This window comes from Labeo rohita, chromosome 13, assembly GCF_022985175.1.
Source record: "Labeo rohita strain BAU-BD-2019 chromosome 13, IGBB_LRoh.1.0, whole genome shotgun sequence".
NCBI classification, from domain to species: domain Eukaryota; kingdom Metazoa; phylum Chordata; class Actinopteri; order Cypriniformes; family Cyprinidae; genus Labeo; species Labeo rohita.
Genome location: NC_066881.1, coordinates 12,586,683 through 12,614,529, shown reverse-complemented (window position 1 = coordinate 12,614,529; position 27,847 = coordinate 12,586,683). Strand labels below are relative to the sequence as shown.

Below are 27,847 nucleotides of genomic sequence, written 5' to 3'. Positions count from 1 at the left end.
TCAACTGTATGTCTTGTGTTCAAAAACAGACCACAGCTGAATGGAACAAAATGCACTGAGAAGTATTTTTTTTTAACTTGACACTGTGTCAAAATGGGACTCGCATGGGTGCAAACATCAAAAGAGAGAGACAAACACAATAGCTTGGTTCATATACATAGACCAGCAACTAACACACAGTCCAGACAGAACCTGTCCTGGACTTTTATTTGAGTATTATTTGAATAATTTATCTGAGTACTCGAGTATTCAAAATGATTGCATATCACTAATTTTATAATGGTGTGTTTTTGTGTTCAGGCAGGGCATGGTGAACCTCCCCCCACTTGATTTCAAACCAGCCTTAATGATTGAGACGTTCAGTTTGAACGCAGTTGTCCTGGAGAAGTGCATGTCAACCCCTCCCTCTGCCAGCGCGCTGTCTTTCCACGAGCTGAGCCGGAGACCCCAGGCCAGTGTGCACTGCCATTTTACCCTCGCTTGCCAAGCGATTCGCCAGCATGTTGACATGGCACTGGTCCGCCTCATTCACCAGTTCAGCACGATGATCGATGACATCAAAGCCACGCAGACTGACATCAAACTCAACCGCTACACTGCCGGCTCCTCTTCCCCAACGCCGACCAAGGCACGGCCGTATCGGGAATTTCGCTCCTCTGATTTCAGCCGTAGTTCTCGTGGGAGCCTGAATGGAGCTGCTCGACTGGGCACTCAGAAGAGCAAACGGACCGTGGTCGGGCCAGGACTAGACACGCTGACAAGGAATAGAGAGCCTCGTGGTCGGGGGACACTGGGACGTTCGGAGCGAAGGACGTCAAAAGTATCACGAAAAGGTTCACGTGATGTGGCGGACCACATGACCATTCAAATGGATGACTCGGACTCCATTACGGTGTCAGAACAGAGCGAGCCGTCGGCTGAGTGCTGGCAGAACATGTACAAACTTCTTAATTTCTACTCACTCATATCAGACCCCACAGGCATCCTGGAGAAGAATCAAGATAATGCCCTCTCCGGTAAAACCTGCTCTGCATAAGTCTGTTTGTTTGAGTCACGTTTTTTTTTTTTGCATTGCAACATTATTTTCATGAAAATTAGTGGTGACTACTTAATCCAAGGAAAAGAAACACTCTTAAGTATTATTAAAATAATGTCAAATTGCATAAAATGGTACAAAAATATCTTCCAGTTTAATATTCACTGCTTTTGGCCCAATTCGCCTATTCACAGAGGGAGGACGGAGCCCTGCGGATCCTCCGTGTCGACTGGTGTTTGAATCTGAAGGTGAGACGCCCCCCAGTCGACTGGGTCGTAGAAGGAGCTTGGTAAGCTCTGAGCCCCAACATGTGACGCTGATCGTGTTTGGCGTTGGCATGGTGAACCGCACGCATCTGGAAGCAGACATTGGAGGACTGACCATGGAGGCGGAGCTTAAGAAAATACATGGCAGTTTTACTCTAAAGGAGAAAATGAAGGGTAAATCAAACAGCGTTTTAAATAAAATTAACATTTTAAAATATCCTGTATGCCTACAAACACCTAATCCTATAATTTCTGTTTTATTGATGCAGATATTCTCCATCAGAAGATGACTGAGACCTGTGCCTCGGCCCACATCGGATGTGTGAACATTGTGCTTCTGGAAGGAATCACACCAGACATACAGTCAGTAACTCATTTAAGCTCTACCACTTATAAGCGGCCACTTTTATATAAATCAGTTTAGCTTGAAGTGTCTAATTTCCCTTTAAAAAAAAATAAAAAATACACCCACACCCAGTTTCACATGCAAAATGCTGTAAAAAGTTAGTAGGTTGGCTTCCAGAAGAGTATAGACACTTTGCTCTGTTTCTTTTGTTCGCTCTGACATATCAACCTACGGATTAAACAATAACATCAACTGCATGCTTGCTGTATAAAAGTATTGATTTCTTTTAAAAAAATGTTTAACGATAGTGCATTTAAACGTTTTGAAAGGTAGTGTATTTAATGACCAGCATGTAACAGACACTTGTTTTTAAAAACCACATGGCAGTAAGCTAATAGCTGTAATAAAAAAAAACTTTGAAAATTAACGAGGGCTTGTGGCAAAAATGCTACCAAAATGAACAAAAATACCCCATAAATTCAAGACAAAGGGGCACAATTAAACAGTGTATTACGGCTGTCGTGATTAAAATGAAAATGAATTAAAAGTGATAATTCGCGGAATTACATTCCGATTCACTCACACCGCATCAGATTGCATTTACATGATGTTTTGTCCAGTGTTGACCCTTTATAACCAATCAAACGCATTTCTGTTGAACTTAGGAGTGCATTGGCCAATCAAAGGTGCTTAGATTAGTCAGCATTGAAAACGCTGAAGCACTCATAAATTCCCTCATCATAAACAGCACAGTGCAGATACGATAAAAAATAAAAGATTCATTTTGTAGCTTTAGTAATTATAACAGGAGTTTTTGCATAACTTGTGCTAGACTAGGCTAACATCATCGACTGACATGTTTGTCTGTGAAGCAAGAATGTGACATGCCTAAAATGCAGACAAAACCTTTTATTAATCATCATTACTACAATACAGTATAAAGAACAATAATCTACAATAATGATTTTTTTCATAATATCGCAGCCCTATGAGCTCCTGTTTTTTATGTGTATAATTTAGATACAATTATAAACAGTCTGTTGCTATTAACAACAGTTTAAAATATTGATTCAGGTAATTGGGTAAATTTTTGAAGACAACATAGTATGATTATTATAATAAGGTGATTATAAAAATTGCCGTCACGAATGTAAAAAAAAAAAAAAAAAAAAAAATGCCACTGGAAATCAATTACACAAGGCAAATATTGCTCCTTAATGAAACATTTAATTTCTGACTCTCTAATGTACTTTAAATGCACTTTATTCCTAGCAGATGCTCTTGCGATTATCATATTTTAAAGTTATTTTAAAGTCATTCTTGGATCTGTTTTTTTCTGGTGTTTTCTCTTTCCACAAATGTATTTTTAAGAGTACAGATGTAACACAGCCTATGTGACAGTTTTGAAATGTTTTCTCTGTGGATAACTTTCCCCCTTTTCTACCTTCCTGCTCTCTACTCTCCTCTCTTCTCTTTATCTGTCATCTTTTTGTTGTTTTTTTCTGCCTCTCTCACTGGCAGACTAGAGGATTTTCCAACCTCACCTACCAGCACAACCAAGCAGGAGTTCCTGTATGTCTAAGTTTCCTCAGTAACGTAGTCCAGTCCTCCATGTCCATTCATAACATCTCCATAATATTTGTATATCACAGTCCCTTCCATATGTCAAATATATGCCATATACCGTTCACTCTCACAAATCCAGCATTATATAGCATCTTCAACAGCGGTCAGTGAAATCATAACATCCTCATGACACTAATTTTACAGTCATATTTACTTCATTAATGCATTTTTCCATTGTCAAGCTTTTGACTATTGGCATTAAAGGGATAGTTCACCCAAAAATGAAAATTCTGTCATTAATTACCATCATGTTGTTTCATAGACAGCTTTCCATAGACAGCAAGCATCCTATCACGTTCAAGGCCCAGAAAGGCACTAAGAACATCAACAAAATAGTCCATGTGACATCAGTGGTTCAACTCTGCTACAAGAATACTTTTTTGTGTGCAAAAAAATAAAAATACCAACTTAATTCAACAGTTCTTCTCCCCCGAGTCACCCTCTGCCTCCATTATCGAGAGAACCACAACGCATGTGCTTGCTTTCCTCTGCACGTAAACAACTCATTGTCGTGGTACTCTCCATAATGCAGGCGGAGGGTAACTTATAGTATTTGTTTTTTTAATTAAGTAGTTATTTTGAGGGTTTTTGCACAAAAAGTGTTCTTGTAGCTTCATAAAATTAGAGTTGAACCACTGATGTCACTATTTTGTAGATGTTCTTGGTACCTTGAACGTGGAAGGACCGTTGCTGTCCATGCAGAGTGCAACTCTTGGATTTCATCAACAATATTTTAATTTGTGTTCAGAAGATAAACAAAGGTCTTACAGGATTGGAACAACATGAGGATGAGTAATCAATGACAAAATATTTATTTTTGGGTGAACTATTCCTTTAAGTCTACTTTATAGGGTATTCTGAACAAGATCAACCCACTATCATGTTTCTTTTTTTGAAAATATGGATGATGGATTGTTAATTATAACTACCGGTCATATTTTTACCATCATATTTTCATCAACAGTTTTATTAAAATATTTTCTCTGTCATTTTCATCATGACGTGCATAGCCCGGTCCCCTCAGTTAATCGATTAATTGTTTTACTGAGCTTTCCGGTACTACTAGTAAAGAAAATCCTCATTTAATCATTGATCTGCCTATCCCTAATTTACAATTGATCAGAATTTCTTGTTAGGTTGAAAGATTGAAGTGCAGATTTCACAACAGCTTCAAGTCAGTCACGCAAATTTTCGCTAATGCATCTTTAGGCAGGAAAAGGTCATCTGAATAATTTAGATTTTGCTTTCATGTGCTGTTTTAGTAAAGACTGATTTGAATCAGTGAGAAAATCTGGTATTAAAAAATGTCGTTTAATGGCAAAGCAGTCTTTGAGAGCAGTTTTACTGAGACAGCAAAAATATGTAAGGACTTTTTTCCCCTGTTCTTCCAAAAGTAATAAGTAGGGAGTATTTCACAGACTCATAACTCAGAAAAGTAGATTATAAAGTTCTGCTAGTGGTTATTGAGTTTATGTGCTACTATATGCCTCTGAATATCTTTTAAATACTTGATGTTTCCATCCTGGCAAAAGTTGTCAAATCCAGTGATTTAGTTTCTTCTCAAAGGTGTTCATTGCAGTGAGTTGGTACCTAAACACAATCTAGGTTCCGGGTGCACCCAGACTCTTGTATGTTGCATATCCGTCAAGCAGTCTGATTGGATCCTGTCATTTTGGCAAGTGTTTGCCAATTCTGTATGCGGTATGAAACAGATGGACAGTCCATTGTCATGCCATCAGGGCCTGAAACTCTCCCTTTCATCTTTTCTATTAATACATCTAGATTTCTCTCCTTGCAGTTTCCACATCTACAAGGCCTCGTTTTCAGTTTCATAAACATTTCATTTGTACATTTTGCCAGTACATATTTCACAGACATTGTTTTATGTTACTGCTCAATATTACATCCAAGCTGTGATTTCAAAGGGAGCACTTGTAGTATATTCCCTTTGTTTGTGTGTATTTGTGTGTTAGGACGGTGGTGAAGTGTAACATCGCAAAGTCCCAGGCTTTATATAGCGCACAGCGTGGGCTGAAGACCAATAACGCTGCCGTATTTAAAGTGGGTGCAATCTTCATCAACATCCCGCAACACCCTGCAACGCTGCACAGCATGATGGTCCGCAGCTCCCACCAGCTATCAAAACAGATTTCAGACCTCATCCGTCAGCCCTCCAACATGTGAGGCAAACCTCTGCACTTTCTTTTCATAAGTTTTAATGATATTTTTTTTGCCCATATTAAATTCAAACCTGTTTATATCAGCCCACCGCCCAACCGCGAAGACACGCCTACTCCACAGCCCTCCGAAGTGAGTGTCAATCAAACTCCGGTGGAGGCCAATGAGTTTCCTCAGCTGCCTGAAGGATTGGAGAAGAAGCCAATCGTGTTGAAATTCAGCGCTATGCTGGATGGGATTACTATCGGTGCAGCTCTGTTGCCTTCTCTCAAAGCAGAGTACAAAATGGGTCGCATGAAGAGCCATGGCATGACAGGTACCCACAATTCCACTAGCACATTTATTTTATTTCAGAGCATCCTGCAACAACTACAACGATTTAACCCTTTGGTGTCTCCCTCTCACAGGTGCTCAGACGAGGTTCACTTTTGAACTACCCAATCATAAGTTGTGTTTCCAGTCGAAGGTTTCCCCTGTGGACGTGTCAGCCATGCCTCCCACTGCCAGCCTGACGCTGCCTCCCGTCACCATGTCAGGACAGTACATAATACAGGAGCATGAGGGCCACAGCGATACTGCCTGGGCCCCAGAATACAGCAATTATCTTCAGGGAAACTACTTGCGCTGTGTAGCAGAGGTGTGCCTTTGATGTAGCAGTGAGATTTTGCACTAAATGTGGTGCTTGGTTATTAGATTGTCAAGCTTGTTTCAGGAGATGGATGGATGTGTTTGGTTAAAATGCAATTTACTGGTTTCTTCATTTTTAGATTGGATCTTTTGAACACAACTTGACCACAGATTTGCTCAACCATCTAGTCTTCCTTCAGAAGGTCTTCATGAAGGAGGTCAATGAGGTCATCCAGAAGGTGTCAGGTATGTGATGAAGAACAAATAGCATAAATGGATGACTTTTTTTAATCTATTTATAAGGGCTGTCAGTTTAACACATTAACTTAAAGTTGTTGAGTTGTTGTTTCATATTTATATATATCACATATCACACAATATCACATGGGCAACAAGAGCAAAATGACACAAGTGGTGATTTTGAAGCTGTTTGAATGAATCAAATAAATGAATGATTTGTAAAGACATTTACTGCCACTTGCTGGCAGATTTAGTTTCTTATTTAGTGTATCATTTCATTAAAGAAAAATAAATAGTAAATAAATAGTAATAATAATAGTTCCATAGTTTACGTTAGGCCGTCCATTGCAGCCTTGCATGCCATTTGTTGCATGCTTAATCAAATAAAATTATATCTTTATAAGTTTGAATTTGTAGTGTCTACTTGATTCTTTTCTCATTTAATACAAAATAGTTTGTTTTGTAATGTGTTTATTGTGTTTTGCCTTTTTTTCATCATTTTTGTTTTGTTTTGTTTTTTGTTTTGTTCTGATATTGTTAGGGGTGGGCAATATGAGTAAAATCTTATATCACAGTATTATTATTTTTTTCATTTTAATGATATATCATGTCATAATTATTAATTTTGCTTTAATGTCTTCATGATATAAAAATTTTGATGCCATAGAAATTTTATCATTTTCTTGACAACAGTGTAAAAAAAAAATATGATCATGCTCACTGAAGACGGTTAGTGATATATATTTCTGCTCATTAAAGTTACAAAAGTGTGTTAGTCAAGAGCAGTGAGAGAAATTTTCTTTCTTTTGTTGTTTTATTAACATGAATGACAGACAGCAGGAATATTAGACTGCTGTCACTTTAAGAGCTACCCAGATCCAAAATACTGTTACACGTTTCTTACTCAGCTGTTTGTTTTCACTTAAGACCTAAATTACTGTGTTTACAAAGATACTTACAAAGATGGGCATTTTGGGACATGCAAACGTGTGTGTTTAACCATTTAAGGCTTACAAAGTGACCAAAAAAACTCAGTTCAATACTCCTGCCTCTCTGACAGCACGCTGAAACGTCTTTCAGATATAGCAAAATGAGTTCTCTTTCGCTGCTGGTTACATTTCAATGACTTAAAATCTCTGTTTGACAAATTTCTACTGGTTAATCGTGTCTACTGGTATATCACCCACCCCTAGCTATCATTTTATTTTTTACTTGAATTAACTTGATTTCACACCAGCTGTTCGAAATGTGTTTGTTTCTGTAGGAGGCGAACAGCCAATCCCTCTGTGGAATGAACACGATGTGTCAACAGATGGCGACAAACCTAAAATCCTGCTTTATTCTATAAACCTGACTTTTAAGGTTTGAACTTCGTTAAATTGTATTTATTTATTTTGGTGAATCTTGCGGACTTATTAGGCTTCTTCAATATGTTTGTTTTTTTTTGTAGGGAATTCAAATGACGGCCACCACTCCTTCTATGAGGGCGGTGCGCTTTGAGACGGGCTGGATTGAGCTTGAACTGTCCAATCGGGTTCAGTGCAAGACTACTCCCACAGGAAGCAACTACCTGAAGCTCTTTGGAAAATGTCAAGTGGATCTCAACTTGGCTTTGGGGCAAATCGTCAAACATCAGGTAGCTACAGTCACAGAAACATAAAAAACGCTGTTATTCATTGCAAACTATCAGTTATTCACTGCTGTCATGACACTGTCTCTTGCAGGTGTATGAGGAGGCGGGGTCAGATTTCCACCAGGTGGCGTATTTCCGCACTCGAATCGGTTTGCGCAATGCCCTGCAGGAGGAGATCAGTGGAAGCTCTGACAAAGAGGCCGTCCTGATCACACTCAACCGTCCTATCGTTTTTGCTCAGCCAGTGGCATTTGACAGAGGTCAGTCCACACCTAGCCTTTTGTTTTCATGCATATCCATTGGTGGATTTTATAGCTTGTGATTGTGCATTTGTATGTCTGTTGCAGCTGTTCTGTTCTGGCTGAACTATAAGGCTGCCTATGATAACTGGAAGGAACAGCGCTTGGCTCTCAACTCGGACATTCATATGGCCACCAAAGAGGTGGTAGACAAACTGCCAGCCATACAGCAGACCAGCGTCCAGGCTTTCAGCACTCTCTTCCTACAGCTCACTGTCAATGACCTGGGCATCTGCCTGCCTATTACCAGCGCCACACAGGTGGATCCTCACTGATACACAGTCTTTTTAATGTTTAGATTCATTATTAGTGTGAACAGGCCTTTAACAGTGTAAAATATTGTAGGCTTGTATTTCACCCTTTATAAACATTACATATTTCCGTTTCTGTGGGTCAGAATGATTGATGTTAAATCTTTGCGTTTTCTTTCTGCTGTACATAGGCCAATCACACTATTGATTTTGACACTGGGTCAGCACTGGTGTTAACCATCGAGAGTACGCTGATCACAGCCTGCTCCTCAGAATCTTTGGTCAGCAAAGGCCATTTCAAGAACTTTTGCATTCGATTTGCTGAGGGGTTTGAGACAACTTGGGATGACTGGAAACCTGAGATCAGAGGTGACCTGGTCATGAACGCCTGTGAGTAACATTCAATGTTAACTTGGCTGTGTCTGTATTTGGCCCCGTAACACTTCCCTGATTCTTTAAATACTCAATGTGGCTTTCCAGGTGTTGTCCCTGATGGTACTTATGAGGTTTGCTCCAGAACGACAGGCCAGGCCTCTGCAGGTATGAGTCAAACAATGTTCTTCAGTGTTCTGAGGAAATGAGCAATATCACAGGAGTAGTAGTGCAATATGGCTGTATGTCAGCATGGCTCTGATTCGGCCATAGACACAAGGCTATAAGTGTGATATTGCACATACATAACAGTTTGACGGCACGAGTGTGTAGATTAAAAAAGAGAACAACGGAGTGTTTTTAAAAGCCCTCTTTTGTGCAGAACTTCTTCCTTCCACCATGGATTCAAGTTTCAGTTTGACAGTTTAGCAGCTGAGCCCAAGCCTCCGTTACTAATTCAAAAAGTCACTTTAGAACTAGTAACGAATGAACATTGAGTTGCTTCATTAAAAGCTTATTGTATTACTGTATTAAAAGCTCACTGTGTTATGTAGGGTTGAGTATTATAAGAGAGAAATGGACTGACTGATTACCTGCATTTGATAAAGCATTCATTCTTCAGCTCAATTCAGCTACTGTTATGTATATAAATTTTATTTATTAAATAATTATATTTAATAAACAACAACAACAGCCATTATAAAAGCTCATCATAAAAGTAAATTCAGTCAAAAGTACAAAGGCAGTGGATATACAGCATTAGTTATATAAAGACATAACGTGATGAGATTTTGCCCTCAGCCAAAACTGTTTGCTCTGGAAAAAAATATAGATTAATGAGACCAAAGATTGCCTTTTAGGTTTACCCAAAATGAATTATATCTCATGTTTAACCACTATAGAGACATCAGAGCCAGCGGCAAATTCCAGAAGAACTGGCCGAGGTAAGGTTGCTATCGGCAGGTTCGTGAGCACTGAACGGCTGAACAAATCTCATATTTGAAATCTAAACAGCTACTTTCTCACCTAAAAAAAAAAAAAAAAAAAACTACATTCCGTGACAAAGGATAAAATTACAAGGATTTGGACGTTCGTCATGGCACTCACTTTGAGGAATACTGCAAGCACAGTGATACAAATGGTGAAACAGTTGGAGTTCTGTTATCACTAGAGTATTGCACGCCTGGAAATTATTGATTTGAGAACCAGAAAGAACTGTTGTATAAAATAGTATATTCAACAAGAAAATATAAACAATATAAAAACGTTGAAATGTTTGGGGTCTGTAAGAGTTTAAATATTTTTAAAAGGAAACTCTTACTAAAGCTGTATTTATTTGATTAAAAATACAGTAAAAACAGTAATATTGTGAAATATTGTTCAAATTAAAAGATCTGTTTTCTATTTAAATAAATTTAGGGGTTCAAGCCAAAGCACTAAAACCCTATTGTAATTGTTAGAATGGCCAAGGATCAGCAATCTCCATGTAAAACTGATCATGCAGACCAAACCGTAAGTCATAGAGACTTGAAACTTGGAGGGATGGTAGCACTCACCCTACAACGTGACCGATCATATCTCGCAGGCTCAAGTGTCGTTGGAATCCATGGCTCATGCCAGACAAATCACAGATTCGATTGTGAGCCTTTTGAAATTTTCGGGTATTTTGGATTTAAAAAAAAAAAAAAAAAACTTTTGCGAACTAGTCCTAGGTTTTTCATGTGATCTAAACTAAACCAGCGCAGAAAGATTCTCTGAAGAGTGAATTTTAATACTTATCAAAAAAAACCTGACTTTTCGCTGTCGCAAAGGGACACCAAAATGTTCAAAAGGGGCAGGGCCACTTTTATTAAAATGCCTATAACTTGTAAAATGCCTATAAAGATATCTTCGCCAAACTACGAACACTTGAGCTCACAGGACAATCTTTTGGCAGAAATCAGCCAAATGAGCGCGATTAATGCATTTTTCAAGGGCGTAAACGAATGTACTTTGTGTGGTTTTTCACATATACATGCTATATTCATATCGTATGATAGAACTCCTCATTCTGGATAACTTTGCCTCTAGAACCACTGTTGTAAATCAAATTTAGTTAAATGATTGAGAAGATGTAAAAAATTACCTGTATTTGGCAAAAATGGCTTTTTTTCAGTCATTGATTTAGGTGGTTATTGGCTTGTTAAACAATATGTAAAGTTTTTCCCATATTTGCTTAAATGCCTTAAAGCACTTGAACCCCGGGAATCGCTGCTTGCAGCTGTTTCTTAAGATGTAATTTATTCCTATGAAGACAAAGATGAATTTTAAGAAGACGTTACCTCAGCTTCAATGTCACATGATCCTTCAGAAATCATTTGAATAGGCTGATTTGGAGATCAAGTAACATTTCTTATTATTATCGACTTTAAAAGAAAATAGTTGTGCCGCTTAATGTTTTTTTTTTTTTTTTGAAACTTTAAATCAATTTAATGCTTGCTTCTTGAATAAAACTGTTAATTTCTTTGAAAAAACTTACTTACCCCAAACTTTTGATTTGTAGCGTGCATTAATGCACAAAACGAAACCTAAAACAAGAATGTGCATTAAGGAAGTAAACACTGTCAGTTTGACTTTATATTTGATCTTTGATTTAATTGCAAAATCTTTCAATATTTCAATACTTTCAGACAGCAGCAGTGCGGGAACATGGACGCTAAATGTCCTGTGGAAGATGTGTGGTATCGATGTGCACATGGATCCCAACATCGGCAAGCGTCTAAATGCTCTGGGTATCACGCTCACCTCTCTGACTGGTGAAGAGGACAATGATGACATCACAGACCACAACTCGGTCAACATGGCTGACCTGTCAGACGAGGACGAAAGTGACGGCATGTCTCCCCCCTTACACATGGTCAGAGCTCGCATTCTTTACGTCACTAACATTTGTTAATGTCAGTGTAAAGTGTTTGTGAATATTTGATTTACATTGTCTGTTCCTTTGGTTTTATTGTTGTCTGTACATGTATATTAATGTCAGTGTTTGTGTAGTGGTGTGCTTTTGTTTAAAACCAGCCCATGTTTGCAGTTTCTTGAAGGGGATCTCAGTCCCAGACTTTCGTTCAAGAGGCGGCTGGTGAACAGCATTCTGGGCATTAGCCCCAGCCCCCCTCCGCTCTCACCTTCTGAGTGTCGTAATATTTCTCCATCATCCACAATCACTCGGCTAAAGTCGAGAAGTGTACGCCTGCCATCCACAGCCAATGCAGAACGAACTAGACATCCCAGACCCCTGTCCTGGGGCTGTGTATGTACTTCAGAGCTCCCGTTTGTCTTTCAATCCTCTTCGTTTCTCTGTCACATTCTTTCTTTTTATCTCATTCATGCTCTCAGGGTGGAAGTTGCTTTTAAGATCAGTCACGTCACTCAAAACCTTGTTGAATCATGCCTAGAACTGAGATATGTCGAGCGAGTCTGGATTATACAGTTTCCTGGTACTTTTTAGTCTTGTCTGATTCCTCTCCATGAGAAATGAGTGGCCAGTGACTTCTTATTTCCCGTTTCCAAAGGATGCATTTCTCATGGATCAGTTTTTTGGGGTGGTGTTGTGATTTTTCTTTGTCTGATGTGTTGTAATGATCCACACTTGTTTTGACTGTTTAGCAGTCAGTGTGATTTTCAAACTCTTATGCATGATTTTACCCAGGGCTGGGCGGAATGATAAACACTGTGCGACTGTTGAAATATGACAACAGGTTCTGATTTTGCATATGTATTTTTTTTAATTAACTTGATACATTTTTTTTAATGACTTTAAAATTAACAAAATAACATAATTTCCATAAAAATATACACTGTCATTTTTTGAGAAATTAATGCTTGAATTCAGCAAGGACATGTTAAATTGATCAAAAGCGACAGCACAGACTTTTACATCATGAAAAAAATGCAATTTCAAATAAATGCTGTTCATTTGAAGTTTGTTTTTATCAAAGAATCCTGAAAGCAGGATTTCTAGTGGCGTTTTTTACAATAACCTTATTATTATAAAAAAACATATGTTGTCTTTAATGTCAAATAATTCAATTTAACCAGTTGCTTAAATCTGTATTTAAACCGGTCAATAACAAAAGACCTGTTTAAAATTGTATAGGGCTGCAATATTATGACAAAAACTGTTACTGTAGATTTTTGCTCTTTATATTATAATAATGATTATTAATATAGATATAGAAAACAATATAAAACACTTTTGTTTAGTTTTGGGCATGTCACATTCTGGCTTCACAGACAAATTGTCAATCCATGATGTTAGCCGAGTCTAGCACAAGTTATGCAAAAACTCCCATTATAATCACTGAAGCTAAAAAAAAATTAAATCTATTATGTACAGTGGTGGCCAAAATTATTATAACACTAGTATTTTCACAAGCTGAAAATGGTTTGAAGTCAGTTATTTCTTACTTTTGCTGTAGTGTGTCATTAGGAAATATCAATTTACATTTCCAAACATTCATTTTGCCATTAATTGTAATAATCCAGTGAGATTTTTGTTTGCACAAAGAGTCAGTGCTCCACACAGAGATCTGATCTCATCATCATCCAGTCTGTCTGGAAAGACATGAAGAAACAGAACAAATGTCTCCAAGGTGCTTCAAAAGACCTACCTGCAAAAGCTACCTGAAAAACTATGTGCAAGTGCACCTAGGGCAAAAAGCTGCTTTAAATGCAAAGGATGCTCACACCAAATGTTGATTTAATTTAGTTAATAGACGTTAATTGATAAAGAAATCTATTTATGACATTATTTTTGAGAGCAGCCTTATTTTACATCATTTTTACACAAGTGCCTAAAACTTTTTACAGTACTGCTGCTTTGCAGGTAGGTTTCTTAAAGCGTCTCGGAAACATTGCTACAGCTCATCTGGATTTAGTCTGTCAGTTTGTTCTGTTTCTTCATGTTATTCCAGACGGACTGGACGATGATGAAATCAGGTCTCTGTGTAAAGCACTGTCTTAAAAATCTCACTGGATTATTACAATTAATGGCAAAAATGAATGTTTGTAAATGTAAAGTGATATTTCCTACTGACACACTACAGCAAAAGATAGAAATAACTTACTAAAAAACAATTTTAGCTGGTGAAAATACTATGTTCTAATAATTTTGGCCAACACTGGATATCATATCTGCACTGTGTTGTTTATGATGAGGGAATTCGAGAGCGTGCGCACTCATCAACTGCTTCAGCGTTTTCAGCGCGGAATAATCTGAGTGCCTCTGATTGGCCAGTGGATTCATAAGTTTAACAGAAACATTTTTGATTGGTTAAAAAGCTCAACGCTGCACAAAACAGCATGTAAAAGCAATCTGATGCAGTGTGAGCGAATCTACGTGTAATTCTGCTAATTGACACTTTTCATTAATTTAATTTTAATCACAACAGCCGTAATACATTGTGCAGGGGCATTTTTTTGCCCCTTTGTCTTGAATTTATGGGGCGTTTTTGTTCATTTTGGTGGCATAAGCCCTTTTTTTTCCGACCCTGCCTGAAAGTTTCCAAACCCATAATACCGCCCCCCACCCCCATTATTTAAATTGTAATAATATTTCACTTTACTGTTTAAACTGTATTTTTAGTCAAAACAAAAAAAAAAAAAAAAAATGCAGCCTTCGTAAGCAAGTCTTCATTCTAAAACATTACAAAATCTTACCGACCCCAAGCTGGCAGTGTAAATGTGTAATTTAATATTTGTAAATACATAAATACATAAATACATAAATAAATAAATAAAATCATCTCTGAATTACTTATACCATAAGAAAAGATCAGAATTTGTCATACCGCCCACCCCTAAGCGTGTCTCTAAATGCGTCTTTTAAATGTATTATTTTGACTGTCGTTTTCCTCTTACAGGAGTCTGTTGACCTGCGCAGACAGGCAGTCATGAGCAATCAGATAATCGATGCCCGTGGACGGAAGTTCTCCAAGCGCTTGGTGGATATTAGAGAACTCAATGAGCAGGCCAAAGTCATTGACGATCTCAAGTAATTTTAGCCTGACATTAACAATAAATATACCTTAATCTGTTTATTCTAACAGAAACCTAATTCCTTAATCTAATTCTGCTTACAAGAAACCCTATCATTCTTAATTTTTTATTCTCTCTTTCTAAGGAAACTGGGAGCAAGTGAAGGCACCATAAACCAGGAAATCCAGCGCTATCAACATTTGGAATCTGTCGCTGTCAATGATATCCGTCGGGATGTGCGCAAGAAGCTACGGCGCTCCAGCATGCGGGTAAGAAAGACATGATTCAGTTCACTACATTGTAAATAAGGTGGAGATGAAATTACATTTATCAAATTTGTGCTTTGTTTAGGCTGCTTCATTGAAAGATAAATGGGGTTTAGGTTACAAGCCCAGCTGCAGCAATAGCAGGTCAAAGAGCATTTCAGCAACAGGCAGACCACCAATGAAGAGATCGGATAGACCCAGGTACCCACTCTCTCACATTTAATCACAGATGGGTTTATGTTAATGTAATGTATAATGTACCACAAAACCAGTCTTAAGTAGCACTGGTATTTTTGTAGCAATAGCCAAAAATGCATTGTATGGGTCAAAATGATTGATTTTTCTTATACGTCAAAAATCATTAGGGTGTTAAGTAAAGATCATGTTCCATGAAGATACTTTGTAAATTTCCTACTGTAATTATATAGCAAAACTCAATTTTTGATTAGTAATATGCATTGCTGAGAACTTTATTTGGACAACTTTAAAGGTGTTTTTTTTGGCACCCTCAGATTTTCAAATAGTTGTGTCTTGGCCTAATATTGTCCTATCATAAGAAACTATACATCACTAGAAAGCTTATTTATACATCTCAATTAAAAAAAAAATGACCCTTATGACTGGTTTTGTGTTCCAGAGTCACATTTAGTTATATATCCTTCGTTTGTTCATTTTTTTTTAATCTCTTTAAAGGGACGACCTGCCAGACATTAAAGTGGATACAGCATCTCCAGCACCAAGGGTTACCTTCAACATCGACACGGTAGAGTGCACGTGTACATCTGTGTGTGCCTGAATGTAGAGGTCTGCATTCCCGCGGCTCTCCCACGGGACCCGACCAGATTTTTTGCTACGCGGGAATAAATTTACAAACAAAACGCGGTAGCGGTCAGTAACTCTGGTGTAATTTGGACGGGAGCAGGCGGTCTAATAATATACCGCTCCCGACGTCCTTTCTGAGCAGCCTATCTGCGCTTTACTCATTCTTATGGAGCACCTGTACGGCCTGCGCTCATGACTGTTACGCACGCGCTGCGCGCAAATAAATAAAATAATTAATTTAAATTTAAATTAATTTAAAATAATTTGGAAAAGGTGATTTTGCAAGTAAGTAAACGATTTCGTTAATTTCATTAATGGCTTACAATTTTGAAATATCATTTAATTTATTACTAGTTATTGTATTTATAAATTTTCTTTTGTAGGAGAGACGTTGAAATCGACGTCGGGACATTTTTTCATTAAATTGTTAGGTTAAAAGTGATTTAATTTCGTAGTTGGTACAAGCCAACGAATTTGTTCTTTTGCTTATAATTTTTAATTGCAGATGTAATTTTTGTTTTCAGCTACACTTTTCCTAAGCTACTGTGTTGACAAAAAAAATTACACATTTGTAATTTGAATCAAAATAATAAATATGCTACAATTTATACTTTTTTTTTTTTTTTTTTTTTTGGCAACACATTTTCCGTATTAACAGCATCTTGAAATCTTAAAAATAAAATAAATTGTTGTACAACCTACATTTTTTTTGTTATCTCTGTCTTTTGGATTTAAAGGTGAGATTCTGGAAACAGATAAAAATTTAGCGGGAATGGTCGGGTCGGGAAGAAAATTATTCTAAGCAGGCAGCGGGTGAACAAAGAGTGAATATATAGCGGGAGCGGTTGGGTGCGGAATAAAACCTCGCGGGAGCGGGACTAAAAAAAAACAGTCCCACGCAGACCTCTACCTGAATGTGTACATTTGTTCATTTAAAATGCTGTTTTGTATGTTTTTTTTGTCATCATTTGTATTGTTCCATCTATCCATGTTCATTGTTTATGTGTCAACAAAGTTGTAAAGTTAAAGCTTTGCTTTTTAAATTCACTACCATTCAATAATTTGGGGTCAGTAAGATTTTTTTTAATTAAAATTCCTATTTAGCAAGGATGCATTAAATTGATCAACAGACAAGACATTTTAAAATGTTACAAAAGTTGATTTCAAATGCTGTTTTTTTAACTTTCTATTCATTTCTGTTCATCAAAGAATCCATTAGTACCAATATTGCTGTTTTGACTGTATTTTTGATCAAATAAATGCAGCCTTGGTGAGCATAATTTTTTTACTGACCCCAAATTTTTGAACAGCAGTGTGCTTGGACAGATACACACATATACACACACACACATATTGGTTTTATGGTTTCACCTGCAAGTGCTTCACTCTTAATGAAAGCCATATGTATGCTATACACATACTATGCTGAACACAAATGTTCATGTACTGTATAGCTCAGTAAGTCTGTTTGTGTTTAAGATGGAAACCCCAAACTCAATCTCAAGTCCAGCCGACTCTGTTTTTAAGGTATCCGAGAAAAACGGTCCAAATCAAATCTTAAAATCTTCTCTGAATCTCTGCATGAAAATCTACTGGTGTGAAATCGCTAAATCTGCTGTTCAAAATCCAATCAAAACTCATCAAGGACTCGAATGATTTTAGCCTTTTTAAACCTCGGTTGAAAAAGTGATCTTATTTTCTCTTGATCTCTCTACTCGCACTTTCATTAACACACACTCTTGCTCCATATGTTGAAGCTGCTCTTGTGCTCTGCTGGTTTAACTAATCAACTCTTTGTTTCTTCAGCATGTCTGGATCTTTGTCTATTGCATTGCTCATGATGACTTTCTTGTCATCTGTCCATCTTTTCATCTCTTCATTTCTCATCCCTCTCTCCTCCGCTGGGTCCTAGTGGATAGCATGAATTGGGAAAAGGAAAAGCTTTCTTAAAAGTGCTCACTGATTATGAGCCATAAGCCAACAGATACAGTTTGGATTGGCAGGGAGTCAGAATCAGTTCAGTTTAGGCTTTGAGTACACCAACGGGTAGAGAGACAGAATGATGGATGCATAGATAAACTGACATTCAAGTAAGCATACGGTAGAAATATTATAGCACTCTTCCAATCTGTGATCTCAACAGAAGCCCAGTTGAGGAGATAATTTGTAAATGTTAGACAGTTGGATAAAAGGATTTCTATTTCAGTTGCAATCTTGATGAGAATTAATCTAATAGACCCAATATAATAGTTTAGTGGCCATTAAGCTTTTAGCCATGCCAGGGTTATATTTCACCACAAAATCACGAACAAAATAGAAATTGTGTTTGCTTCAATAACATGAAGGCTTTATTTATTTGTTTATTTGGACCAATATTTTTAAGTAAATTAAGTAACTGGTTAAAAATGTATGCATTGCGGCAAGTAAGAATCAACATTGATGTAATGGTAATTTCAAACCTATGGGTAAAATGTCCTGAAATGTGACCCTCGACCACAAAACCAGTCATAAGGGTCAATTTTTTGAAATTGAGATTTCTATATTATCTGAAAACTGAATAAATAGGCTTTCCATTGATGTATGTTTCTTTTTAGGGTAGGACAGTATTTGGCTAAGATACAACTATTCGAACAGGGTTTTTCAATCTCCTAGATGCCTCGGACCCCCAAATGTGAACATTATCATGCGAGGGACCCCCATTCTAAAATGTATAAATATCCAATTTACACTGTGAAAAATTCATATTATAAGCAAGTCTAAAATATTGATTGGAAAATATTTAGTTTCTAATAAATTAGATTATTATTTTTTTCTAAAACAATTATTTAAAATGTATTTTAAAATAAAGTATGTTTATTTATTTATTTAATTAATCAAAAATGTATAATTCATTTTTTTATAATTTGTATATATTTCCTTGTTTTATTTTTTACTAATTTATTTTAATCTATTTTTTGGACAATTCATTTCTTTCATTCTTCTTGTATTAACTCATATTTAATTCATTCATATTTTATGATTATTATAATTATATAATTGTATATAATATAACTGTATCATGTAATTATAATTACAATAATAATATAATAATATAAAAAAAAGATGATAATAAAAAATAATGCTCTTTTTTTCCAGGGACCCCCTAGCACTTCCTTGTTGCCCCCTGGGGGTCCCCCGGACACCAGTTTAAAAACCCCTGTATTTGAATGTCTGGAATCTGGCATATTATTATGCAAAAATTAAATTTGTATATATTTATGGTAGGAAATTTGCAAAATATCTTCATGGAACATGGTCTTTACTTCATATCATAATGATTTTTGGCATAAAAGAAAAATCGATAATTTTGACCCATACATGTATTTTTGGCTATTGCTACAAATATACCCATGCTACTTAAGACAGGTTTTGTGGTCCAGGATCACATATATGATGGTAGTGATGCATCGATTATTCAATTTATGTCCAATGTCCAATAATTAATTTGATAACCAATAAATATTAGATTGTTAGAATTATATTTTTGCCGAAAAATGCAGTTCACAAAAAAAAAGAAATCTGTTGTTTTAAATGCTATAAATACATGTATGCATCATAGCACTAACACAAACCTTTCATACATTATTTTTTTTTAATTTTGAGATTTCTTAAATTTAAACATCGAGTAGTGGGAGATAATGATAAATTTAAAAAATCACTAATAAAATGGTCCTAAAAAAAATTTATGTTGATTTTGTGGTGACATGTGACCTGGATATATTTTTGTAAGATCCACTTATGTAGTCAAAGAAACATCCTTTAGGAGAGATAAATGGGTGAATAGATGGATAGATGCATAGACCAATCATCTGACTGTTGGCTTTCACTGATTGTTGAAGTTCCCGGAGGAGACAGAGTTGGACCTATTGTCTGTCACCATTGATGATCCTGCCCATTACCCATCATGCTCAGTGTTCAGTGCCCCTGGCACACCCGCAGTCTTTTCACCAACCGTTCCCTTCCAGCCTGATGATAGCCGCCGTGACGAGCTGTCTTCAACTTCTTCAGAGGATTCAGACAAAGATGAAGAGTTTGACAGGGACAGACCACACAGCTATTATCGCAGACCAGGGTGCGTTAAACACACAGCACATGAAAACACTCCACAAACACAATTACATTCACTAAACAGTCTGTATGTTTGTGTTTCTCAGGGGCTCTCAGAGAAAGTCATCTGCACTGTCTGCATTATTCAGCGAGCGCTGGCCAGCCACACCCCCTCAGCGTGGAGGATTAGCTCCACCCACCGAGCGGAACATTGACTTCGAGCTGGACGTGCGTGTTGAGATCGACAGCGGCAAGTGTGTGCTGCACCCCAGCACCCAACCGCCCGAGCATGAAGATCTCGCTCTGAGGAGGTGAGGAAACGCAAAAAATGGACACACTACCCTGTGCTGGCTTTAATTCAAGGGATAGTTCACCCAAAAATTAAAATTCCTGTTAGTTACTCACCCTCATATTTCAAACCCGTAAGACGTTCGTTCATCTTTGGAACACACATTAAGATATTTTTGATGAAATCCGAGATCTTTGTGACCCTGCATAGAGAGCAATGCAACTGACATGTTCAGGGCCTACAAAGGTAGCAAGGACATTGTTAAAACAGTCCATGTGACATCAGTGGTTTAACCTTAGTTTTATGAAGCTACAAGAATACTTTCTGTGGGCAAAGAAAACAAAAACACTTTATTCAGACTGGCAAAGACTGGCACAGAAGACTGTTGAATAAAGGCATTATTTTTGTTTTCTTTGTGCATGAAAAGTATTCTTGTAGCTTCATAATGTTACCATTGAACCACTGATGTCACATGGACTATTTTAACTATGTCTGGGCCTTGAATGTGTCGGTTGCATTGCTGTGCAGGTTCAGAGAGCTCTCGGATTTCGTCATAAATTAATTTATGAAGGTTTACAACGATATTACGGTGAATAATTAATGACAGAATTTTCATTTTTGGCTGAACTTTAATAAATGCTGCAGTGATTGCATTTTTTGTTGGCCAACCTGGAAGTTGGCATCACCTTTGTTCCTTCAACAAAAACCTAATAGGATTTTTCCATTGGCTTTTGAATTATTGCAGAATAGAAGCTCTGTGATTAGCAAGCATTAATGCAACTTTTCTGAATTTTGAAGCCTAAATACACTCGTCAGAAGTAAAAAGACAAACTATACTATAGTCTCATGACTACAGCAACACCACCGTTAAGCTTCCAACAACTCTTTAATTAGAAAACATTTTCTCTGAACGTTTGAGTTAGAATAGTTAGCATAAGCCTGATTATGAACAGAATGAGGCTGTAAAAGCAGACTAGTGATTAAACATTTTCCTGTTTGGTGTGATGACATTTAACGTCCTCAACAACCTTTAAATTTGATTTAGCCACTACCTTTTTCAAAGCAAGTAAAAGCTTTAAGAAAATCACCTTTAAAAAAAACACAAGGGGGTATTACTGATGTATTTTGTTATAGAATAAAACATCTAAATATCAAACCCCGACTGACTTCACAATGATGGAACCACAAGTACTAAAAAAACCTGTTTCTGTGTTTTGGTGTACAAAAATATGTCATCTCTAGATCACACTATTGGTTTGGATTTTGACTGCAAAGTGCTCCTGTGAAATGTCTTTCTCATCATTCTGTTGTTTAGGAGTTGTGAACGGAGTTCAAGAAGTCTGGATCAGGACTCTCCTCCTAAGAAGCGAAAGCAGCAGCACAGTTTTGCCTCTAACTCCCATCTGATGAATTCTAAGCGGGTGCCCACCTCTCTGCAGAGCAAGAGCAGTGATATTGAGACCACTGTCTTCTACATCCCTGGAGTGGATGTTAAGGTCTGCTGTGGATTTTTTTGACATGCTTCACACAGCTATGTGTATTTTCTTGTCGTTGAAGTAAAGTCAGGCGCACACCGTTGAATCTGAGACTTACATTTTAAGGGTTTCAGTGTCAGGTAATGTTACATTAGCACACAATTTGAAGTATAAAATCCGCCCAAATACACTTATAGGTCTATAGACCTTTTCAAAGCGGTAGTTCAGCCAAAATTCTGTCATTAATTACTCACCCTCAGGTCATTCCAAACTCATAAGACCAACGTTGATCTTTGGAACACAAATTTAAAATATTTATGATGAAATCTGACCTTTCTGACCCTACATAGACAGCAATGCAACTACCATGTTCAAGTCCCAGAAAGGTAGTAAAGACATCGTAAAAATAGTTGTGACATCAGTGGTTCAACCTTAATTAAAGTCGTTATTTTTGTTTTCTTTGTGCACAAAAAGTATTCTCGTAGCTTTATAACATTACGGTTGAACCACTAATGTCACATGGACTATTTTAACAATGTCCTTACTATCTTTCTGGGTCTTGAACGTGTCAGTTGTAGTCAGTGTAGGGTCAGAAGGATTTAATCTAGAAATTGCTCTAGGATTTAATCAAAAATATCTTAATTTGTGTTCTAAAGATAAACGAAGGTCTTAGGGGTTTGGAACAATGTGAGTATGAGTAAATAATGACAGAATTTTCATTTTTGGGTGAACTTTCCCTTTAAATGCATTAACTGTACCACTCACTAACCCTCTGTTATTCTCTGTCTCTTTTACAGCTTCATTACAATTCCAAAATGCTGAAGACGGAGTCACCCAATGCCTCGCGTGGATCCTCCCTTCCAAGAACCCTTTCCAAAGAGTCCAAGCTGTATGGTATGAGAGACGCACCCGCACCACCAGCCTCAGGCCCTGGCAAGACTAACACACTCCTCTCCCCCCCTCCCCCTCCTCTCCCTTCAGGTACACACACTCTTCTTGTCTAGTCGTCTGCCGCTGGCTTCCTGCATGCGCTTAGCCTCATCTCTGTCACTGGAGCATGGCCCACAGCCCTGAGCTCCACTGTAGCGCATGACTATCTAGGATCAGCGTTCACAGTTGCCTCTGCCGGATCTTTTTTCTGCTGTGGTTCTGGGTGTTTACTGCTGATTTGCTTGGATTGAGACAAGCTTCCTTTATTAGTTGTTTTTAGCATATTATTAGCAACAGGTTTTTTTTTTTTTGGTTTTTTTTTTTTTTTGCTGTTTGTCCTCCTTTACTGTTTGCTTTATCTTGCTGACTTTAAAACTTGTATACTACCAGTCAAAAGTTTTTGAACAGTAAGAGTTTTTTAAAGAAGTCTCTTCTGCTCACCGAGCCTGCATTTATTTGATCCAAAGTACAGCAAAAACAGCATCATTTTGAAATATTTTTGCTATTTAAAATAACTGTTTTCTGTTTTTTTTTATTTTAAAATATAATTTATTCCTGTGATTTCAAAGCTGAATTTTTAGCATCATTACTTCAGTGACATAATCCTTCAGAAATTATTCTAATATTCTGAGTTGCTGCTCAAAAAACATTTATTAATAATAAATGTTTTTTTTTTTTTTTTTTTTTTTTTTGTAAATTAAAAACAGACCCTCCTCCCCCAATGGTATAGTGTTATTGTTACTAAAGCTTTTTATTTCAGATAAATGCTGATCTTTGAATCACTCTATTCATCAAAGAATCCCGTAAAATAATTACTCGGCTGTTTTAAATACTGATAATAATAATAATAATAATAATAATAATAATAAAAGTTCTTGAACAGCAAATCAGCATATTAGAATGATTTCTGAAGGATCATGTGACACTGAGGAGTGGAGTAATAATGCAGAAAATTTTCCTTTGATCACAGGAATAAATTACATTTTAAAATATTTTAAATAGAAAGCAGTTATTTTAAATAGTAAAAATATTTCACAATATTACTGCTCTTGCCGTATTTGGATCAAATAAATGCAGGCTTGGTGAACACAAGAGAATTCATTTAAAATCTTACTGTTCACAAACTTTTGACTGGTAGTCTGTATACACTACTGTTCAGAAGTTTGGGCTCGTTAGATCAAAAATACAGTAAAAAAAAAAAAAAAAGACTAATATAGTTATAATATAATAATAATAATAATAATAATAATAATAATAATAATATAAATATCTATATTTATCTATGTTATAATAAAATAACTGTTTTCTATTTTTATATATTTATAGATGTATTTAATTCCTCTGGCAAAGCTGAATTTTCAGCATCTTTACTCCAGTCTTCAAAATCACATGATCCTTCAGAAATCATTCTAATATGCTGATTTGGTGCTTTAAAAAAATTCTTATTATCGATTTTAAAAAATAGTTGTCCTGCTTACAATTTTTATAAAAACTGATAATTACATTTTCAAGAATCTTTGAAGAGAAAGTAAAAAAATAGCATTTATTTCTTATAGAAATCTTTAATTTGTCTTTGCTGAATAAATGTATTTATTTCTTTAAAACATTTTACAGACCTAAAATTTTAAACAGAAAAGTATAATAGTTAAAGAACAAATACAGTAATATTTAAATACCAGTGAATCCCCAGTAGTCACTTTGGATAGAAGTATCTTCTAAATTAGTAAATATAATTAAATACATATGACTCAGTATCACAATTGCTTCAAGGAATAGTTCACAGAAAAATGAAAAAAAAAAAAGTACTTGGCCTCATGTTGTTTCTTTGAAACGTAAAATGAGATTTTAGGTTGAATGTTCATCCTTCTCTTTTTCATACAATGAAAGTTGGGTGGTGATTACACTTTTTAGCCATTTTCTATGACATTTCATTGCATCTTCTGCTTGTGTTAAACAATTTCTGGGTGCTTTGGTTGCGTTACTGTGCATCATGCATATTGCATGCTGGAGATGCGTTAGATGCCATATGGCTGCGTCCTAAAGAAGAATCTTGTGCTTTCAATGCATGATAAATGGGCAACAGAGAAAGCCTGTTTTTAACTTTATGTACGTCTGTTTTTGTGTTTGCGTGGACAGCTAAAGGTAAAGCAAGTGTAGGGGTGAAGACAGCCAAGCTGTATGCATGGGTAGCTCTTCAGACGCTTCCAGAGGAAATGGTCATCAGTCCATGCCTGCTGGACTTCCTGGAGAAAGCGCTGGAGACCATTCCAATTACACCAGTTGACAGGAACTACACAAGTCAGTATGCTTTGCTTTCTAAGATAACAAAACAATTCTGTGAGGTGTTTTTGTGTGAATGCTTTATGCTGATATTAATGTGTTTTTGTGTAGCCCTGAATGTTCCTGAGGAGGATGTGGGTCACTTTGATTCTGTGGAGCCTCTGGAGGAGTCTCAGGTGTCTCTTGTGTCTTCTGCTACATCTCCATACTCCTCCTTCCCTGTGGATGTGGTAGTTTATGTCAGGGTGCAGGTATACCAGTTTTCCTTTAAGCAGTACTCGCTAGTAACCATCTCAAGAGTGGTTGGTTAATTTCATCATGTTTGTTTCTCAGCCATCTCAGATCCGGTTCAGCTGTCTGCCCATGTCTCGAGTGGAGTGCATGCTGAAACTTCCCTCTCTGGACCTGGTATTCTCATCCAATAGGGGTGAGCTTGAGCCCACCAGCACCACGCATCCATCTGACGGCCAACACACACCCTCCTCAACACCTCCATCGGTACACAACGCCAACAGAGTGCCTGGAAGCAAAGGTATGTATGTACTGTACTGAAAATCTCTAACTTTCAAAACTGAAAGTTTGAGGGTGTATTGTTTAAAGGTAACTTCTTTTATCCTTCAGGTCCATCCACAGGGTTAGGCAGTCCTCTAGGCCGGAGTCGCCACCACAGCAGCCAATCAGATCTAACAGGCCCACCCGTAAACTCATCAGGTCTGAGTTTCACCGCCTGCATGTCAGATTTTTCACTGTATGTGTTTCATCCATATGGAGCCGGCAAACAGAAGTCTGCAGTTACTGGCCTCCCACCTGGACCGGGACCACTGGGTGAGAGCCCTGTGCAGAGACAATTCTCAGAAATATTATGATAGCTTATAATGAACCATTTATATATGGTAAAGAACATTATGAGACTCTGGAGATGACTTGGGTTTTGTGTAGGAGCAGTGGACGAGGAGGCCTCTTCAGTGACGGGCAGAAAAGACTCTCTCTCCATCAACCTGGAGTTTGTAAAAGTCAGTCTTTCCAGGATGAGACGGACAGGATGTCCAGCATTTATTGACACTTTCATTGCCAGCAAGGGCGGGAAGATGGACACAACTCTTATCAACATTTCAGGTGAGGAATTCAAAATAAAGTGTGTCCGTTTGAAGCAGTGTTGCCAAGTCTGTGGTTTTCCCGCTGAATTTTGGGCTACTTTAACACTGTTGGCACGGGTTGTTTTAGATGTCCGTGGGTTGAAGCGACCCCAATAACGTCATATTTACCCCATGGAATACAAATTTATCAGAATATCAATTTAACGCGATTGGGCTAGTTTTAAGTAGCAATTAAGCGGGTTTTGTTGTGAAAACCTGACAACCCTGGATTAAAGAGCATTCACTGAAAAGCGTCAGTGAATGAAATGCTTTGAAAATGGCAGCGAATAGCCTAGAATTATGCGTTTAGTTTGAATATAAATCTTATAGAGTATTACAGTTTGTCGATCTAAAATGGTAATTGTGCATTAACAGTACAAATGCGCGCAATTAACTTATTTACACAGTGCATGTTCTAATTTTGGTCGTGCATGCAGACCTGCGGACCGCTTATGTGCACCCCTGATTATAAAGGGTTAATAAAAGGGTATAATGCATTATGATTATTCATAATGTGCACTGTAATACATTATATCTTGTCATAAATAATTATAACTGAATTTAAGAATGCATAGAGTAACAATGAATTGATAAGTGTTATAAGTTATAAGTGTGCTTACAATTATTCATGAGGTTGTACAATGCATTATAAGGTGCATTACATGGCATAATTAATGCATTAAAACTACTTTTATACTGCATTATACATAAAGGCTTTAAGTAAAGTGTCACCGCTTTTTTTGATATGTCTCAAATTTTAGACTACCATTCAAAAGTTTGGAGTCTGTACAGTTTTTTTTTTTAAGCAAAGATGCATTAAATTGATCAAAAGTGGCAGTGAGGACATCTGCAATGTTAGATATTAATATTTAATGCATCACACTGTCATATTAACAATAATAATTAGAAAAAGTAATGTTTTGTAATCACCAAAGAAACACTGTACTGTATTTTTAATCTAATTAATGTAGCCCTGGTGAGCATGAAGTGATTTCTTAAAAAAAAAAAAAAAAAAAAAAAAAGTCTTTTTAACCACAAAAATAAAATGCAATAGAAGGGAATCTTTTAGTTGTCTCAATAGTAATTAATTGTACATTGTTTGTGTGTTTTGTTTTTTTCTAGCGGTGTGTGATATTGGTTCTGCATCCTTCAAGTACGACATGAGACGTCTGAGTGAGATTCTTGCGTTTCCACGTGCTTGGTACCGCAGAAGCATCGCCAGGAGGTTGTTTCTAGGAGACCAGACCATTAATTTACCAGGTTATACATAAACACTCTCATCATTACAACACTGTTCAACAGTTTGAAATCACTATTAAAGGATTAGTTCACTTGCAGAATAAAAATTTCCTAATAATTTTCTCACCCCTATGTCATCCACGTTCATGTCTTTCTTTCTACAGTCGAAAAGAATTTAAGGTTTTTGAGGAAAACATTCCAGGATTTTTCTCCATATAGTGGACTTCAATGGGGATCAGCAGGTTCAAGGTCCAAATTGCAGTTTCAGTGCAGCTTCAAAGGGCTCTACACAATCCCAGCTGAAAAATAAGTGTTTTATCTAGTGAAATGATCAGCCATTTTTACAAATAGTTTTGTAATTTATATACTTTTTAAACACAAATGCTCATCTTGCACTAGCTTGACCTCACACATTACTGATGTAGGCGGAAGTGC

The 27,847-nt window shown here is 36.9% G+C and overlaps 1 protein-coding gene across 4 annotated transcripts in view; it reads left to right on the top strand.

Annotated features, from left to right (window-relative positions):
- The window catches only part of kiaa1109 (KIAA1109 ortholog), an 85,352-nt gene that overhangs the window by 42,619 nt on the left and 14,886 nt on the right, over positions 1 to 27,847 (top strand). Inside the window, exons 46-77 of one of the 4 annotated variants that reach the window (XM_051125638.1) lie at positions 301 to 1,016; positions 1,231 to 1,476; positions 1,572 to 1,665; positions 3,170 to 3,220; positions 5,248 to 5,454; positions 5,539 to 5,768; positions 5,860 to 6,089; positions 6,220 to 6,325; positions 7,584 to 7,681; positions 7,770 to 7,955; positions 8,044 to 8,212; positions 8,300 to 8,511; positions 8,694 to 8,892; positions 8,983 to 9,042; positions 9,777 to 9,818; positions 11,544 to 11,770; positions 11,945 to 12,163; positions 14,775 to 14,905; positions 15,035 to 15,158; positions 15,241 to 15,356; positions 15,849 to 15,918; positions 17,457 to 17,504; positions 19,856 to 20,088; positions 20,171 to 20,374; positions 21,668 to 21,848; positions 22,625 to 22,808; positions 24,894 to 25,055; positions 25,149 to 25,288; positions 25,371 to 25,569; positions 25,659 to 25,862; positions 25,977 to 26,153; positions 27,296 to 27,433. In XM_051125638.1, the coding sequence (XP_050981595.1) occupies positions 301 to 1,016; positions 1,231 to 1,476; positions 1,572 to 1,665; positions 3,170 to 3,220; positions 5,248 to 5,454; positions 5,539 to 5,768; positions 5,860 to 6,089; positions 6,220 to 6,325; positions 7,584 to 7,681; positions 7,770 to 7,955; positions 8,044 to 8,212; positions 8,300 to 8,511; positions 8,694 to 8,892; positions 8,983 to 9,042; positions 9,777 to 9,818; positions 11,544 to 11,770; positions 11,945 to 12,163; positions 14,775 to 14,905; positions 15,035 to 15,158; positions 15,241 to 15,356; positions 15,849 to 15,918; positions 17,457 to 17,504; positions 19,856 to 20,088; positions 20,171 to 20,374; positions 21,668 to 21,848; positions 22,625 to 22,808; positions 24,894 to 25,055; positions 25,149 to 25,288; positions 25,371 to 25,569; positions 25,659 to 25,862; positions 25,977 to 26,153; positions 27,296 to 27,433 (5,603 nt within the window). The remainder of the gene's footprint in view (positions 1 to 300; positions 1,017 to 1,230; positions 1,477 to 1,571; positions 1,666 to 3,169; positions 3,221 to 5,247; positions 5,455 to 5,538; positions 5,769 to 5,859; positions 6,090 to 6,219; positions 6,326 to 7,583; positions 7,682 to 7,769; positions 7,956 to 8,043; positions 8,213 to 8,299; positions 8,512 to 8,693; positions 8,893 to 8,982; positions 9,043 to 9,776; positions 9,819 to 11,543; positions 11,771 to 11,944; positions 12,164 to 14,774; positions 14,906 to 15,034; positions 15,159 to 15,240; positions 15,357 to 15,848; positions 15,919 to 17,456; positions 17,505 to 19,855; positions 20,089 to 20,170; positions 20,375 to 21,667; positions 21,849 to 22,624; positions 22,809 to 24,893; positions 25,056 to 25,148; positions 25,289 to 25,370; positions 25,570 to 25,658; positions 25,863 to 25,976; positions 26,154 to 27,295; positions 27,434 to 27,847) is intronic. The other 3 variants (XM_051125640.1, XM_051125639.1, XM_051125641.1) reach the window with 3 other exon arrangements.